Source organism: Natator depressus, chromosome 18 (assembly GCF_965152275.1).
Source record: "Natator depressus isolate rNatDep1 chromosome 18, rNatDep2.hap1, whole genome shotgun sequence".
Classification (NCBI taxonomy): domain Eukaryota; kingdom Metazoa; phylum Chordata; order Testudines; family Cheloniidae; genus Natator; species Natator depressus.
Window position 1 is genome coordinate 9,692,016 of NC_134251.1, and position 13,351 is coordinate 9,705,366.

The following is a 13,351-nucleotide window of genomic DNA, read 5'->3' on the forward strand; positions in this document are numbered from 1 at the left end:
ACTCCCTGAACTCCGTTCCTAGAATTAAGTTACATTTATCTGCATCTATTAGCCAGGACATCTTAATTATGAACCGTATAACCCCTCTGCTCTCCCATTGCAATGTTTCTGGATATTTCCTGCACCTTCCAATTTATTTTCTCCATTGAACTTTGAAATATTCTCTTCCATGCTGTCGCTCCAGTCATTTAAATCAATTCTATTGATACCGAAGCAAGACTCCTGGCCTCTCTTTCTTTGCTTCTTTCATTAGTAGAAAAGGCTGCAGCTCTCAGGTCGGAAGCTCTCTCTTTTCTCCCCTCCCCCAATTAAAAAAAGTGGAATGCAAAGGGCCAAATTCTGCTCTCATTTACACGGTTATACATCAAGAGTAACTTCACGGATGGAATTACTGTAGATTTATACCAGCCTAAAAGGAGAGCAGAAATGTGGATTTACACCAGCTCGGTGTGTAAGATCATGTCTCCCTCTGGTGGCTAAGGAAAGTATCAGCCCTAAATCTGTTCACTAATGGAGATTCTCCTTTAAACTCACAGCTATGCTTTTGGAGAGGAAGTTGCTAGGATCTGTCCCCAGTGTTGCAGGTGTGTGGTTTACCCAGGGACTGTGGCTGGTAGCCTCAGTTCACAGGGAGTTTGACAAACTGTGTTTTCATTTTGACTCATGTGGGTTCACAGCTCTTAAGTTTGATTCAGAGGAACTTGAAAGCTCAGAGTGAAAGTCGGTCTATGTGGCTCAATTTTGCTTGATGGGGGAGGCAAGGGGGTGTCACAACATGAGAAACTTTAAAGCTTTGCACGTACTCAATCAAAACCTATAAAATTGCAGCCCGAGGGGAGAAACACTTTGTCAAAGTCTCAGTCCAGGTCCAGCTCAGACGTGGGCCTGTTTTTAAGTACATTTGTAAATTTTTAAATTTTCGCTCTGCTGAAGCTTGTTCCTTCCCTGGAAACATGAGAGATTCCGAATGTCTAGTTAGGAAAACTGTCATTTCAATAAACCTCTTTTCAATCAATGTTCCAGGCTGCAAAAATAATGGCCTGGCACAAAATGATAGTTGTTTGTTCAGGACGTTTTACTAAAATAGGAGATGCATCATTTTTGCACAGCTCTTGAAAAGAGGGACTTGGATTCCCCCACTGCCTCGTACTTTGTGTGGGCGTGGCCACCAGTGCAAAGTGAGAGCAACACACTGCCCCAGCCACCCTGGGAGCCAGGGAAACTCACTTTGCAGAGGTGCAAGTGAGCACACAGAGTTAGGCAGTGTAGAATCAGCTCCTGGTTGGTATGTGGGTAGTTTTAAGTTCCATTCAAACACAGGATTTACATTAATAGCCTGATTGAAAGCCCAGTGAGAGGCTTTGCCTTGTCATTGGTGGGCTTTGGCTCAGGCCCCAGAAGAAGGGGTGGCAAAAGACAAGCAGGTAAGTGATGGTTAGGGTTAGAAACATTGGCACGGAGGTTAAGAGGACAGCTTTAGGAGTCACAAACGACCTCACAACTGCCTTACATTGCAGAGGGAATGCGTCCGATGCCGGGGCGAGTTGATGTCACTTGGCGTCGATGACCTATCGCCTTCTGCTGCCGACGCATCAGAGATTATGGAAGGCTGCCGTGAATGGCACGGACTCACTCTGACAGCTGGAAGGCAAGGAGCAGAGTTAGGGCTCAGTGGAATTAGTATTTTCATCTCCATGCCCTCCCTGCTTTAGCTCGGATACTACACCATTCTCAGTCTGTGAATTTCGTTCTCTCTAGTGCTGTGTTTATACACGGACAGTTGCCGGCTGGGGTGTTGGATGAATGCTTTAGCCCACAGCATAACGCCACAGATCTACTGTCCTGCCTGTAACTTCTGGAGGGGCAGCTGCAGAGATAGAGAGGGTGCGATGGCTCAGATGCTGGACTAGAGACCTGGATTCAGGTCCCAGTTCTGCCACAACTTAACTGCGTGAGCTTGGGCAATCTCTACGTTTCTCTGTGCTTCTGTTCCCTATCTATAAAGTTTCTTCGCCCTGGTCTACACTGGGCAGGGAGGGGGGGTCGACCTAAGATACGCAACTTCAGCTACGCGAATAGCGTAGTTGAAGTCAGCGTATCTTAGGTCGACTTACCTGACCACGAGGATGGCGGTGAGTCGATCGCTGCCACTCCCCCGTTGACTCTGCTTCTGCCTCTCGGGAGCAGGAGTTCCAGAGTCGACAGGGAGCGCGTTCGGGGATCTATTTATCGCATCTAGACGAGATGCGATAAATTGATCCCCGATAGATCGATCACTACCCACCAATCACTACCTGCCCTTAGTCTCCCTTCTTTATTTAGGCCCTGACAGAACAAGGAGCAATGGTCTCAAGTTGCAATGGGGGAGGTCTAGGTTGGACATTAGGCAACACTATTTCACTAGGAAGGTGCTGAAGCACTGGAATGGGTTCCCTAGGGAGGTGGTGGAATCTCCTTCCTTAGAGGTTTTCAAGGTCAGGCTTGACAAAGCCCTGGCTGGGATGATTTAGTTGGGGATTGGTCCTGCTTTGAGCAGGGGGTGGGACTAGATGACCTCCTGAGGTCCCTTCCAACCCGGATATTCTATGATTCTATGATAATTAGTTAGATGGGTAACAACTTGTGCCAAAGGGAGAAGCATCTTCATAATCAAAGCTAAATAATACAACTACTTTCTTCGGCCCCACATGGAATGAGGTTTGCTCAAAGAAACACGATCAGTTTAGTTTGCGCCCCATAGTTAGGTTTGGTGGGTAAAGGACAGAAAGGATGAATAGAAACATTAATAAATGTTGCAGGTTTTCTTTTAAGATCCAGGCAGTCCCTTGCAATATTGTGAAGTCAAACCCCGAAGCACGGTGCTGTGGTGGGAGACTCAGAAACTGACCAGACTAATTTCATGGTGAAAGCTGAATGAATTTAATCTATCGCTAATTTATGAGGATCTTTGTAAAGCGGGAAGATTAAATGTACATATTTAAAAACAACCACTCTTGATATTGTCCTTTTAAAACAACTCACCCTAGAAGTTTGTAGCTCTAATATGACTGCAAACATTTTTTGTTGGAATTTCTTACATTTCAGATGATGACATGCGCTAATAAGTTACTAGTTTCTTCCATCCTTCCTGCCCGTGGTGGGGGCTCCCCAGGCTTGTCCAGTACCCAGAATTCTACTCAACAGTTTGAGACAATAGTGACCATCTCAATATTCACTTTCCTTGGTGAGTCCCTGAGCATGAAAGCCACTGAAATGAAGCTCTCTTATGCAGGACGACTCCAGCACGGGCAATGGTTTGAGCACAGCACTGGCTGTGAGGACACCTGGGTGCCATGTCCGCCTGTGACAGAGATGTGTTATGAGGCCATAGGCAAGTTCTTTAATGTTTGGGCTTCAGGTACCCCACTTGTAAAATGAGGAAAGTAATAGTCACTTCGATACATTAACGTCTGTAAAGTGCTTTGAGATCCCTAGGTGAGCAACACTACAGAAGAGGAAAGATTATTATTGTTAAAAACGGGATCCTTGGGGCCCATCCAGGCCCAGGTATTATCCATGCCATGTGAGAAGGAAGGATAATGTCCTTTTGTTGAGAACAGACCTTTAATCTGGATCCCAAAGTGCTTCCTAAACACGCTGACAGAGGTTTTCAAAAGCAGCTAAGAGAGTAAGATACCTAAATCTTGGGAGCTGGGTGTCTAACTCCCTTGGGCTCTTTTGAAAATCTCCTGGAGTCACCCACCACTGCAGGGCAGCCACCGATGGCCTTGAACGTGGCAGCTGTTTCACCGCCCTGCAGGACAGGTACGGCAGAGAGGAAGCATGCCGTATGAAGCCAAAATTGCAGGGGTGCATGTGGATTTACAGAGGCAGACTGCAATCACCCCCGATAGCCGTATGAAGGACACTGGGATACTACAGTGTGCTGCAATAACAGCTCATGCGTTAGAGCAGTGTCACTCTCGTGTTCTGAGCAATTACTGGAGTATTTGTACTAAGGGGTGAGAAGAGGAGACTCCCTGAACGCTGCATCCTTGTCCCATATACAGATGCCAGGTTATCTAGTGCTGCAGTGTTTCACCTTCTGCTGAGAGCGAGGGCAATCCTTGAACTGCCAGAGAATATTATAAACCAGCAGCAGCCCATGGACATGCAGTTCCATGCCACAAGCGCCTGGAGACAGCAGACTTGCTGGATCCTGATCTCTCACGCCTTTGCACAGGGTCAGGCATGGCAGGGCGCAGGTGCCCTTCTGCTTGCAAACAAATTCCTTTGCAGCGTGGTGCTCGCTGCTGACTTCTGAGCAAATGCATCCTCCTCCCTGATCTGTCTTTTCAGGGCTTAAAGCAGGGGTGGCCAACCTGTGGCTCCGGACCCACATGCGGCTCTTCAGCGGTTAATATGCGGCTCCTTGTATAGGCACCAACTCCGGGGCTGGAGCTACAGGCACCAACTTTCCAGTGTGCCGGGGGGTGCTCACTGCTCACCCCCTGGCTCTGCCACAGGCCCTGCCCCCCACTCGCCCCCTTCCTGCCCCCTCCCTTGAGCCTGCTGTGCCCTCGCTCCTCCCACCCAGAGCCTCCTGCACGCCACGAAACAGCTGATCAGGAGGTGTGTGGAGGGATGGGGAGGCGCTGGGAGCAGGGTGGGGGAGCTGACGGTGGCTGCTGACGTATTATTGTGGCTCTCTGGCAACATACATTGGTAAATTCTGGCTCCTTCTCAGGCTCAGGTTGGCCACCCCTGGCTTAAGGGAACGAGGCACTGACGCCTTTGAGATCACCTCTCAGGAAAGAATGGCAACTGCTGTTTCCCGAGACCTGGGATTTGGGTGCAGACAGTTGTGGGGCCGTGGAGGTTATTGGAAGAGGGAGAGCACATAGGGTAGCTTAGAATTTAAAGGTCGGCGGCTCAATCCATTTAGCTTGTAAAGCTCTACATGGCAGGGACTCTCTCTTACTATGCGTTTGTACAGTGCCTGGATCTCATTGGGGGCCTTAATGTGCTACTGCAGTACAGATAATTATGGGGTGCCTAAGCCGGTACCCTGATTTCCAGAAGTGCTGAGCTCCCATTGACTTAGAAGCTGTGGCTGCTTGGAAAGTCGGGCTCCTTACGCAGATGCCCAACTCTATGCCCCCGGCTTGGAAAACCCTGGCCCAAGTTCACCGCAGAGTGGAAGGCAGAGAGTGGGGAGATCAGCCTCCATTTACTCCAGCTGCTGCTCTGAAGCAGAGTTAAAGCTGCTCCCTGAAAGGGGATTAGTTCAGCAGGCCACCCAGCTGGCAGAGAGCTGGACTCTGAAGCCACAGGGGAAGGTGAGGTTATGCAGCCTGGGTCTGAATCTGTATTTCAAGACCTGGTCAGGTTTCTTACATGCCCTTGTCAAAACACGGGAGAGACTTGTCCCACATAGGGTAGAACCAGCTCATCCCTCGCCCTCCCGCAGCGCCCCTTCTCCAAACACCTCCACGGGCTTTACAGCTAGGCCTCGATTAAGCCTTACAACATCTGGAGGAGACGGGAAAGAGAGAGCCGAGGATGACATCATCCCAACCACTGAAACTCAGCCAGCCTCTGGGGTGAAAGGTGGCAACGGTTACAGGGCACTGCATAACTGCTCGGAACAGGAAGTAACAAAGAACGTTGTGTATCCATTGGATCCCGCAGGAGGCAGAATGTAATTTATCTTAGCTGGGATTCAAAAGAATCCTAAAACTTCAATGACCCCAAGGCCTCAGGTTTACACCTCATCTGAAAGAGGGGAAAACAGGGGTGAAAATCCTCAGTGCTAAAGATAAACCCTCATTTTAAAAAGAATGAGAATTATTGACATTCAAAAGGGAAACTGTTAAGCTTCAGTTTAATTTAATTTGATTATTTAATTTAATTTAATTTGATTTAATTGGGGATTGGTCCTGCTTTGAGCAGGGGGTTGGACTAGATGACCTCCTGAGGTCCCTTCCAACCCTGATATTCTATGATTCTATGATTCAGATCAAAGCTGGCTCAAGCCTGTGGGCCAGATCCTCAGCAGGTGTGGACTGGCATAGATACACTGGCTCCAGTGAAGCTATAACCTGGGGATCTGGCCTTGTGCCTCCAGAACGCTCATATGTATTTAAATCTTTTTCCTATACCTGCCTCTCCTTGGAGTGGAGTCATACCAAGCTACTGGACTTCATTTCCCTTCCTGCCACAACACTAACCCTTTGCTGGAACAAGGAGGTGCTCGACTTCATCAAGAATGCCATCGTATTAAAGGCAGAAGAGATCAGGGAGATTTCCCAAAGGGGTTAGCGGCTGGCTTGGAGCTCACCTTGTCGGTCTGCTGAGTGCTGGGGGTGCGCATGGTAAAGCGTCTGCTGGCTCTGCCGGATAGCAGCTGTGAGCGGGAGATCTGCCTGCATCACCCATTCCTGATTCCCATTCAACACGGTCTCACCTGGCATGGCTAATGAGTGACGCTTGGGGACATCCTTGGTTAACGTGGCTAAGGACTGCTTGGCCTGATGGGATAAAAGAACAAAATACAGGACAATGAAACACTTCTCTCAAGACAGCACTTGGACTGCAATGAGTTCAAGCCACCCCTGTGCAGAGGGACTAACACAACGCACGAGGTCAGTTTCACACTCCAAGAAGAGAATAGGACATAAGTGCTGCTCTTAGGCTTAAATCCTTCCAGAAGACATGGTTTCTTTTACCAAGGTTGATAATTAACTCTTCTGGGGGATCTGCCGTGCTGCCAATGTTACAATAATAGGATTTCAAAATGCAAGCAGCTACCATTTAGATCTGATTGAGTGCAAAACAGAACACGCACTTGTTCAGAGCTGGGAAGCCAGCCCCAACTTTCCTGCAGCCACCAGGTAAGACGAAGCATGAATGATTGAGCTGGGGGTACGCCGGCCAGTTAAAGTCAAGCCTATTTGGTCATCACAAAGAAAACAAAAACAGCACAACAACGTGTTAGCGTATGATTTACCTTCGAGAGAAACCTGGACCAAAAACTGAAATAGCTGTTCCTGCAAATACAGGAGCCAGTGATTTATACAGCAAGCCGTGCCAAATTTCATGAAGAAAGGCAAAGGCACACAGAGGTAGTCAGCAGTTGGCTTTGGTTCAGATGTATTAAACAGGCCTATTGGTTCTTCTGCTGTTCCCAGTGGACTTGGCAGGCTCAGAGGGACGCTTTCCCCCTGTTCAATATTTTGTTTTTTTGAAAAATTAAACAGTAAATTTACAAAGTAAAAATAATTTAAAAATTCTCATTAAAGAGGTGCCAGTTGCTTGACTGTACCTTTTAATTAGCCAGCAGAGAATAGCTCCCATGATTCACTTGATGTTTCATAACTAGGAAAACACAGAATATATCCACAGTTCTAAAGTGCCTTGGAAATCATAGGCTGGCTGGGTTTTTTCCAGTCCCTCAAGGTGTCACTTATTAAAGGCCCAATCCTGCATTTTGATCCCTGCCTGTGGTCCCTTTATGCCCGTGTGATGCCCTGTTGACTTCCCTGGGACTCTATGCAGGTGTCGAGGTATGTCAGTGATCAGATTAAAGGATCAGGGTCTACACCAAGACTGACTGTTGCCTTAAATGATGTGGTGCCTTTGGTCCAGAGGAACAAGGAGGGCATGAATTTGCTCCTAAGGTACAGACAGAGCTGCTAGCACCCCCATTCTCTGCCCTGAGTCTCGCAATGGGTTTCTTTGGGGAACACCCCAAACACTGCACTGCAGGACACGCAAGCCACGAACCAGGAGCTACACACAAGACCTCTGGGGCCCAGTCCTGCTCTCAGTGGAGTCAGTGGGTGCAGGATCAGCTCCTATGTGCCTGAGCCAAAGCCTACTGAAGTCAATGAGAGTCTTCCCTTTGACGGACTCCGGATCATGTCCGTGGGGAGGAACGATTATTGGTAAGGGATTCACTTTTTAAAAACTAAAGAGGAAGAAAAAAACCAATCAAATCGCAACCTATATTTTTTTGTAGCTTTGGAGTGAATACTCAACTTCCCTATGCAATAGTCCATTCCCACTGACTACAAGCAGGGAAAGAGAGACTGTGTGATACAATAGGATTAAAAACAAAGCCCAAACTCTCTGATGCATCCTATTCCCTCTTTCCCCCTCCCTCCTGGGCATCCTACCCAGTGCTTGGTCTAATCTGTTCTACCAAACTCCATTTAATGCTAAGAAAGTGACTCCCAAGTCCTGCTCTTATGCTGCCCTTACAGCAGTGAGGAAAACAAAAAAAACACACAGCACACACTGAATGTAAATATATGCATTGGTAAGTCTGGTGTATTCCACATCTCCAGTGTGTTTTGCTTTTGTGGAAAAGCCTAGGTAGAAGGGTTCCTGCAACAGCGTGTGGAATTTGCATATAAATACCCCATAATAGGCCACAGAAAGAAAACACCCATCGATCTTACACATTGTAAGGAGAGTGATCACTTTAGATAAGCTATTACCAGCAGGAGAGTTGGGTGGGGGGAGAAAAACCTTTTGTAGTGGTAAATACCCATTTTTTCATGCTTTGTGTGTATAAAAAGATCTTCTGTACTTTCCACAGTATGCATCCGATGAAGTGAGCTGTAGCTCACGAAAGCTTATGCTCAAATAAATTGGTTAGTCTCTAAGGTGCCACGAGTCCTCCTTTTCTTTTATCGATCTGAAAGGCAGTGGAACATTATGTACGATGGCCCAACTCAGAGAACATGCACAAATTGCCAGCAGTGCCGCTCCAGTTTAGGATCTGTCAGCATTTCCATTACAAAACCTGGTTTTCAAGGGTTCAGAAGTCAGCTCGGAAAAGGCCCTCCAGGATACAGCTTGGCCATGCACACAAGATCTCAGCCCGTAAGCAGTTTTTATTTTTTAAAAGCACATTTTCAACAAAATCCCCAGTTGAAAACGTTTAAAAGTGCTTTTCGACTGTGTAAACGTGTGTTCTGATGGTCCTCCACGTTTCCTGGGTCAAAGTCACTTCCACCTCACATGGGCTTGGTGTACAAGGAGACAGAGAGAGTTTTCCTAACTCCCTGCAAAGCCACCCTTGGCACAGAGGCCCAGATCCCTCAAGGGGAGTTAGGAGCCCAAATCTCTGAGGATTTGGGGCCTGAGTCTCAAAGTTGGCCTTTTCCCCCCTCACCTCCAAAGTTCTGTAGGTGGAACTCTGCCCTCCGCGAACCTGTACAACGCTGTTCCTTCATATCCTGCTCGCCTATCTTACATCCGCACAACCCCCTGCTGTTTTCCAGGGGGCTTTGGCGAGCTACTGAGTGAAATATCTGTTGGTTGATGTCCCAGCACTGAATGTGTGCACAATCGCCACAAATGGCTGCAGCACGAAAGACTCGGTTCATTTCTCCAGATCTAAGGGTAAGCATCTACATCCTTCAAGTGAGGAAACAAGGCACCTTTTGGACTGCGGAGACAGTGATCAGATCACAAGCATACTGCTGGTTTAACGTCCAGTAAGCAAACACCCCTGGAGTATAGTCAGACTGGCAAGCTGACAACGTGCTGACAATAAGGCAAACATGTCTGAGCTGGAACTCAAATGAGGTACTAAGGGCTAGAGCCTCCCCTGGTGAAAATGGACATAGCTCCATTGAAGCCAACGGAGCTATGCTGGAGATTTGGCCCTATTAATGTTTTAATAATTAACAAAAGAGCAATTCTCTGAAAAGCAGAGCACCTTTAAAGCAATGCATCTCAAATTCTTATCCCTGGGAGTTAAATAGTTAACAAAACAAAACACACCTATCCGACTATGATTGTTGTCTAACAGATATTCTTGTCTCACTGTGCTATAAAAGTTGTAAGCTCCTTTACAGAGATACTTGCCCTAAACGTTGGTTGCTGTGAATTCACCTGTATAACACCAATGTTATTAAGCTTGATTACCCATAACACACTATAAAATCTCTAGCTTTATTCCTTAAATATGAATGACTCCGGGCCCATTCTTCCACCTTTACTTAAAGAGTCGTTGCCTTCCTTTGCAAATAGCCCCCTTGCTTTCAATGGAGCTAACTGCAAGGTGCCACTCATGGTGATTAAACGTGACTGAATTCTGGCCTAACATTAGAAACATCGAGCTCTCAACAGACAGTCCAATAAAGGGAAGAAAAATCATCACAGTGCCCTTTCCTGAGATCTGCTGCCTTTACTGTGAAGCACACTCCTGTCTCAGCTAGGTGAGAAACCACAATATTCCTTCTCTCTGAGCTACCCAGTCTGCCTTCTGGAGACAACGGAGCTTTGAACACTAGGTGTCGCAGTTAGCCAGTGACTGTGCACAGTGAAATTATGCAGCACAAGGTGAATCAACGCACAACAAATTGTGATGTATCTATTTAATACCGGGGAATATTTCTAAGCTGGGGAGAAAACTGACTGCATGTCCAGCTGTCATTTGGGTTTTATGGCAGAAATTTGATTTGAACAGTGAAAACACAGGAGGCAATTGACAACCAGCGTGCTCACGATTTCAGAGCCAAATGCTGAAGAATATGAAGGCAGATATGGGCAGAGGCACGGGCAGGCGGGTGGGTGCATGGACACATGCTTGGAGCGGTGAAGGAACAGGGTTATGGATACGCTTGCGTGTATGTGTTTGAATAGATCCAGCACTGTATGTATAAGTAAAGGAGCATATGAACTTGTGTATTACAGTGGGGGCAGGTGGGTACTTGTGATGTGGGTATATGTCTGCACCTGTTTGATAATTCTAAGCCTTTCAGAGGCATCAGTCACAGCGGTATTGGTCTCGATAGGCGGGGAGGTCTGTGCACTCCCATGCATGAGCTGGGAATGGGGACATCCATATGTATTTCATGGAAGGAAACTGCACCTCATACTGAAGCCTGCCAGGCTTGCCAGACACCCTTTCAACTCTTTGCCTTCTCTACTTAATTCATTGGCCAGACGGCACTCAGGGAAGCTTACAGCTGAGCAGTCACAGACACACAAGTAAGAAGGGTGCCTGCTTTCAATGACATTCACCTTAGGCTTCCAGCACCATGTCGGTCTGCAGAGAAGCCAGACAAACAAAATGGTTCCAAAGAGATTGTTTTGTTTTTGCTTTTCCTGGTAAGCTTTGGAAGGCAATTAGGGTCCTTATGTGGGAATCGTATCTTTGGTTGGTATTGCAACCCCCTTAACGAACTGAGATCATTGATCGCCCAAGCAGGTGAACATTGGTTTCAAGTGTGCTTCCGCAGCCTAGTCATGCTTTGCAGTGCGCGGGGAAAGCTGCAGGTTGTTGAACAGCTGGGAAACAGAGTTCCCATCACAGGCTGCTACGGCACAAAGGCCCCAAATAACAAGTGCTGGGGGAATCGCTAAGGGTCCTGGGATGACTGAAGAGTCTGAACCGCAGTGTCTTTCCAGGGTGGGTTGAAAGGCTGCCTGTCTAGGTTTGCTGGACCAGAAACATACGACCATCTGCTCAGGTGAAAGTCTCCAGCCAGGAGACATCCACCGGGCAGGGGCTGTCGCAGCAAATCAGACCAAAAGCAAAGCCTACAGAATTCATGGTAATGGCAGAGACTCTGGACTGGCTGGGGTTTTCTAGGGTGTGTCTCCGCTGCAGCGCGGAGCTGCAATTCCCAGAGTGGGTACCTATACACACACTAGCTCTGCTTGGGCTTAGATGCTCAAGGACGTCCCTAGGATCTCAGACAGTACGGTATTCGGGTAGCTAGCCTGAGCTGCTGCTTAGTGCGGCAAGGGATTGAGGTTGGATATTGGCAAAAACTCTCTCACTATAAGGCTAGCTAAGCACTGGAACCGGCTTCCAAGGGAGGGTGTGAAATCCCCATCTTTGGGGGTTTTTAAGAACAGGCTGGACAAACACCTGTCAGGGATGGTCTACTTGGCCCTGCCTCAGCACAGGAGGCTGGACTGGATGACCTCTCGAGGTCCCTTCCAGCCCCACATTTCTATGATTTTTAGCTAGCAGGTGAACATCTTCCTGAGTTGGCATTTACACCTCCCAGCTGCACTGTAGAGGTGCCCCATCTGCACGCCAGCCTAAACAAATGCCTCCAGCTACCGATGCAGGAGGGAGGGCTCTCACCATGGCTAGCTCGGCTTCCAGTTCCTTCATTCTGTTGTCTTTCAGGTCCAGCTGGGAGCGGAGTGCGCTAGCGTGGTCTGTCGCCTCTTTGGCTTGCCGGCGTAGCTCCCACTTCTCTCGCTCCAGGAGATCCTTTTCTTTTGCAAGTGCTTTCACCGCATCCTCGCTCTCCTGCAAAGACACCAGGGCAAAGGCAGGGAATGAGAGAACAGGCCCAGCTTGCTTCCCCAGGAAATCCATGCTAGGGAACACAGGGCAGCGTTTTATCCTGTATTAGAAACACTGGGCAAAATCATGACCACACGGGAGTCAATGTCAAAGCTCCTATTGGCTTCAATGGAGTCAGGATTTCACCCCTCTTCACTATTCCTGTTTCATCTCTTCCTTACCTTCTCCTACCATAGCCTATAGCCAGAGTGAATAGGGAGGGTTGTAAGGAAGCTGCAGGCCTGCGTCAGGGGTAATAAGTAGGGACAGAAGCAACACACGGAAAAACTAAAGGGCAAACAAACAAAAGTAAGAGATGGTTTTCACCGCCTGTGTCTCTTTACCACACTTTGGACTAGACCCCTCCTGGAGACCATCTGAGTGCCACCGACCAGGCCCGTGGGGCAAAATAGATCTCCACTGCAGCCCATGGGTGGCCATAATGAAGTGCCAGCGTTTCACCAGAACGTTAGCACTGAAACGAACACTGGAGAGAAGCAAGGAGTTTGCTGCTTGAGATAGAATCCCCAGTGCTAACCCCAGGTGCCAAAGAACCTAAAGTGAAGGCAGGCTTGTTCGCAAGCCCAGCTGTCCTGAAAACGCACCATTTTCTACTGTTTGACACAAGCCTGTGGTATCTCCTCCCGAATTGCACATTTAGTCTGTCCTCTGTGGATACAGTGATATGAGAACTGGCCTCATAGGAAACCCATCCCCCCTTCATCGCTCCCAACAGAGCTTAATAAAAATGAAAGATTCCCTATTTCTACAAGGAAACGAATATTTAAAAAAAAAAATACAGGTGGGAGCTGCTTTGTGTGCAGCTTCGCTACAGATACAGAAGTTTTCTGTGTTTTTAATCTGTGTTTGTCTGTCTTTGGGTTCTTCTCTCCTGCCTACCATTGTGATATCTGAGCACCTGCCACATAAAATTTAGTGGCAACAGTCTAGTCCCTAGTGGGATTCAAGGAACCCTGACTCTTCTCCTTTTCTGGGTATGAGAGCTTTGTTATGCTTCTGGAGATTACTCATATTCAGGCCTTCTCCAGC

At 47.8% G+C, this 13,351-nt stretch overlaps 1 protein-coding gene across 9 annotated transcripts in view; it reads right to left on the reverse strand.

Moving 5' to 3' along the window:
* Window positions 1-13,351, reverse strand: part of KAZN (kazrin, periplakin interacting protein) — a 712,699-nt gene that overhangs the window by 60,501 nt on the left and 638,847 nt on the right. For all 9 annotated transcript variants that reach the window (XM_074934070.1, XM_074934068.1, XM_074934073.1 and 6 more), the window contains 3 exons: window positions 12,095-12,265; window positions 6,320-6,509; window positions 1,511-1,641 (listed from right to left, as the gene is read on the reverse strand). In XM_074934070.1, coding sequence (XP_074790171.1) covers window positions 1,511-1,641; window positions 6,320-6,509; window positions 12,095-12,265 — 492 coding nt within the window. The remainder of the gene's footprint in view (window positions 1-1,510; window positions 1,642-6,319; window positions 6,510-12,094; window positions 12,266-13,351) is intronic.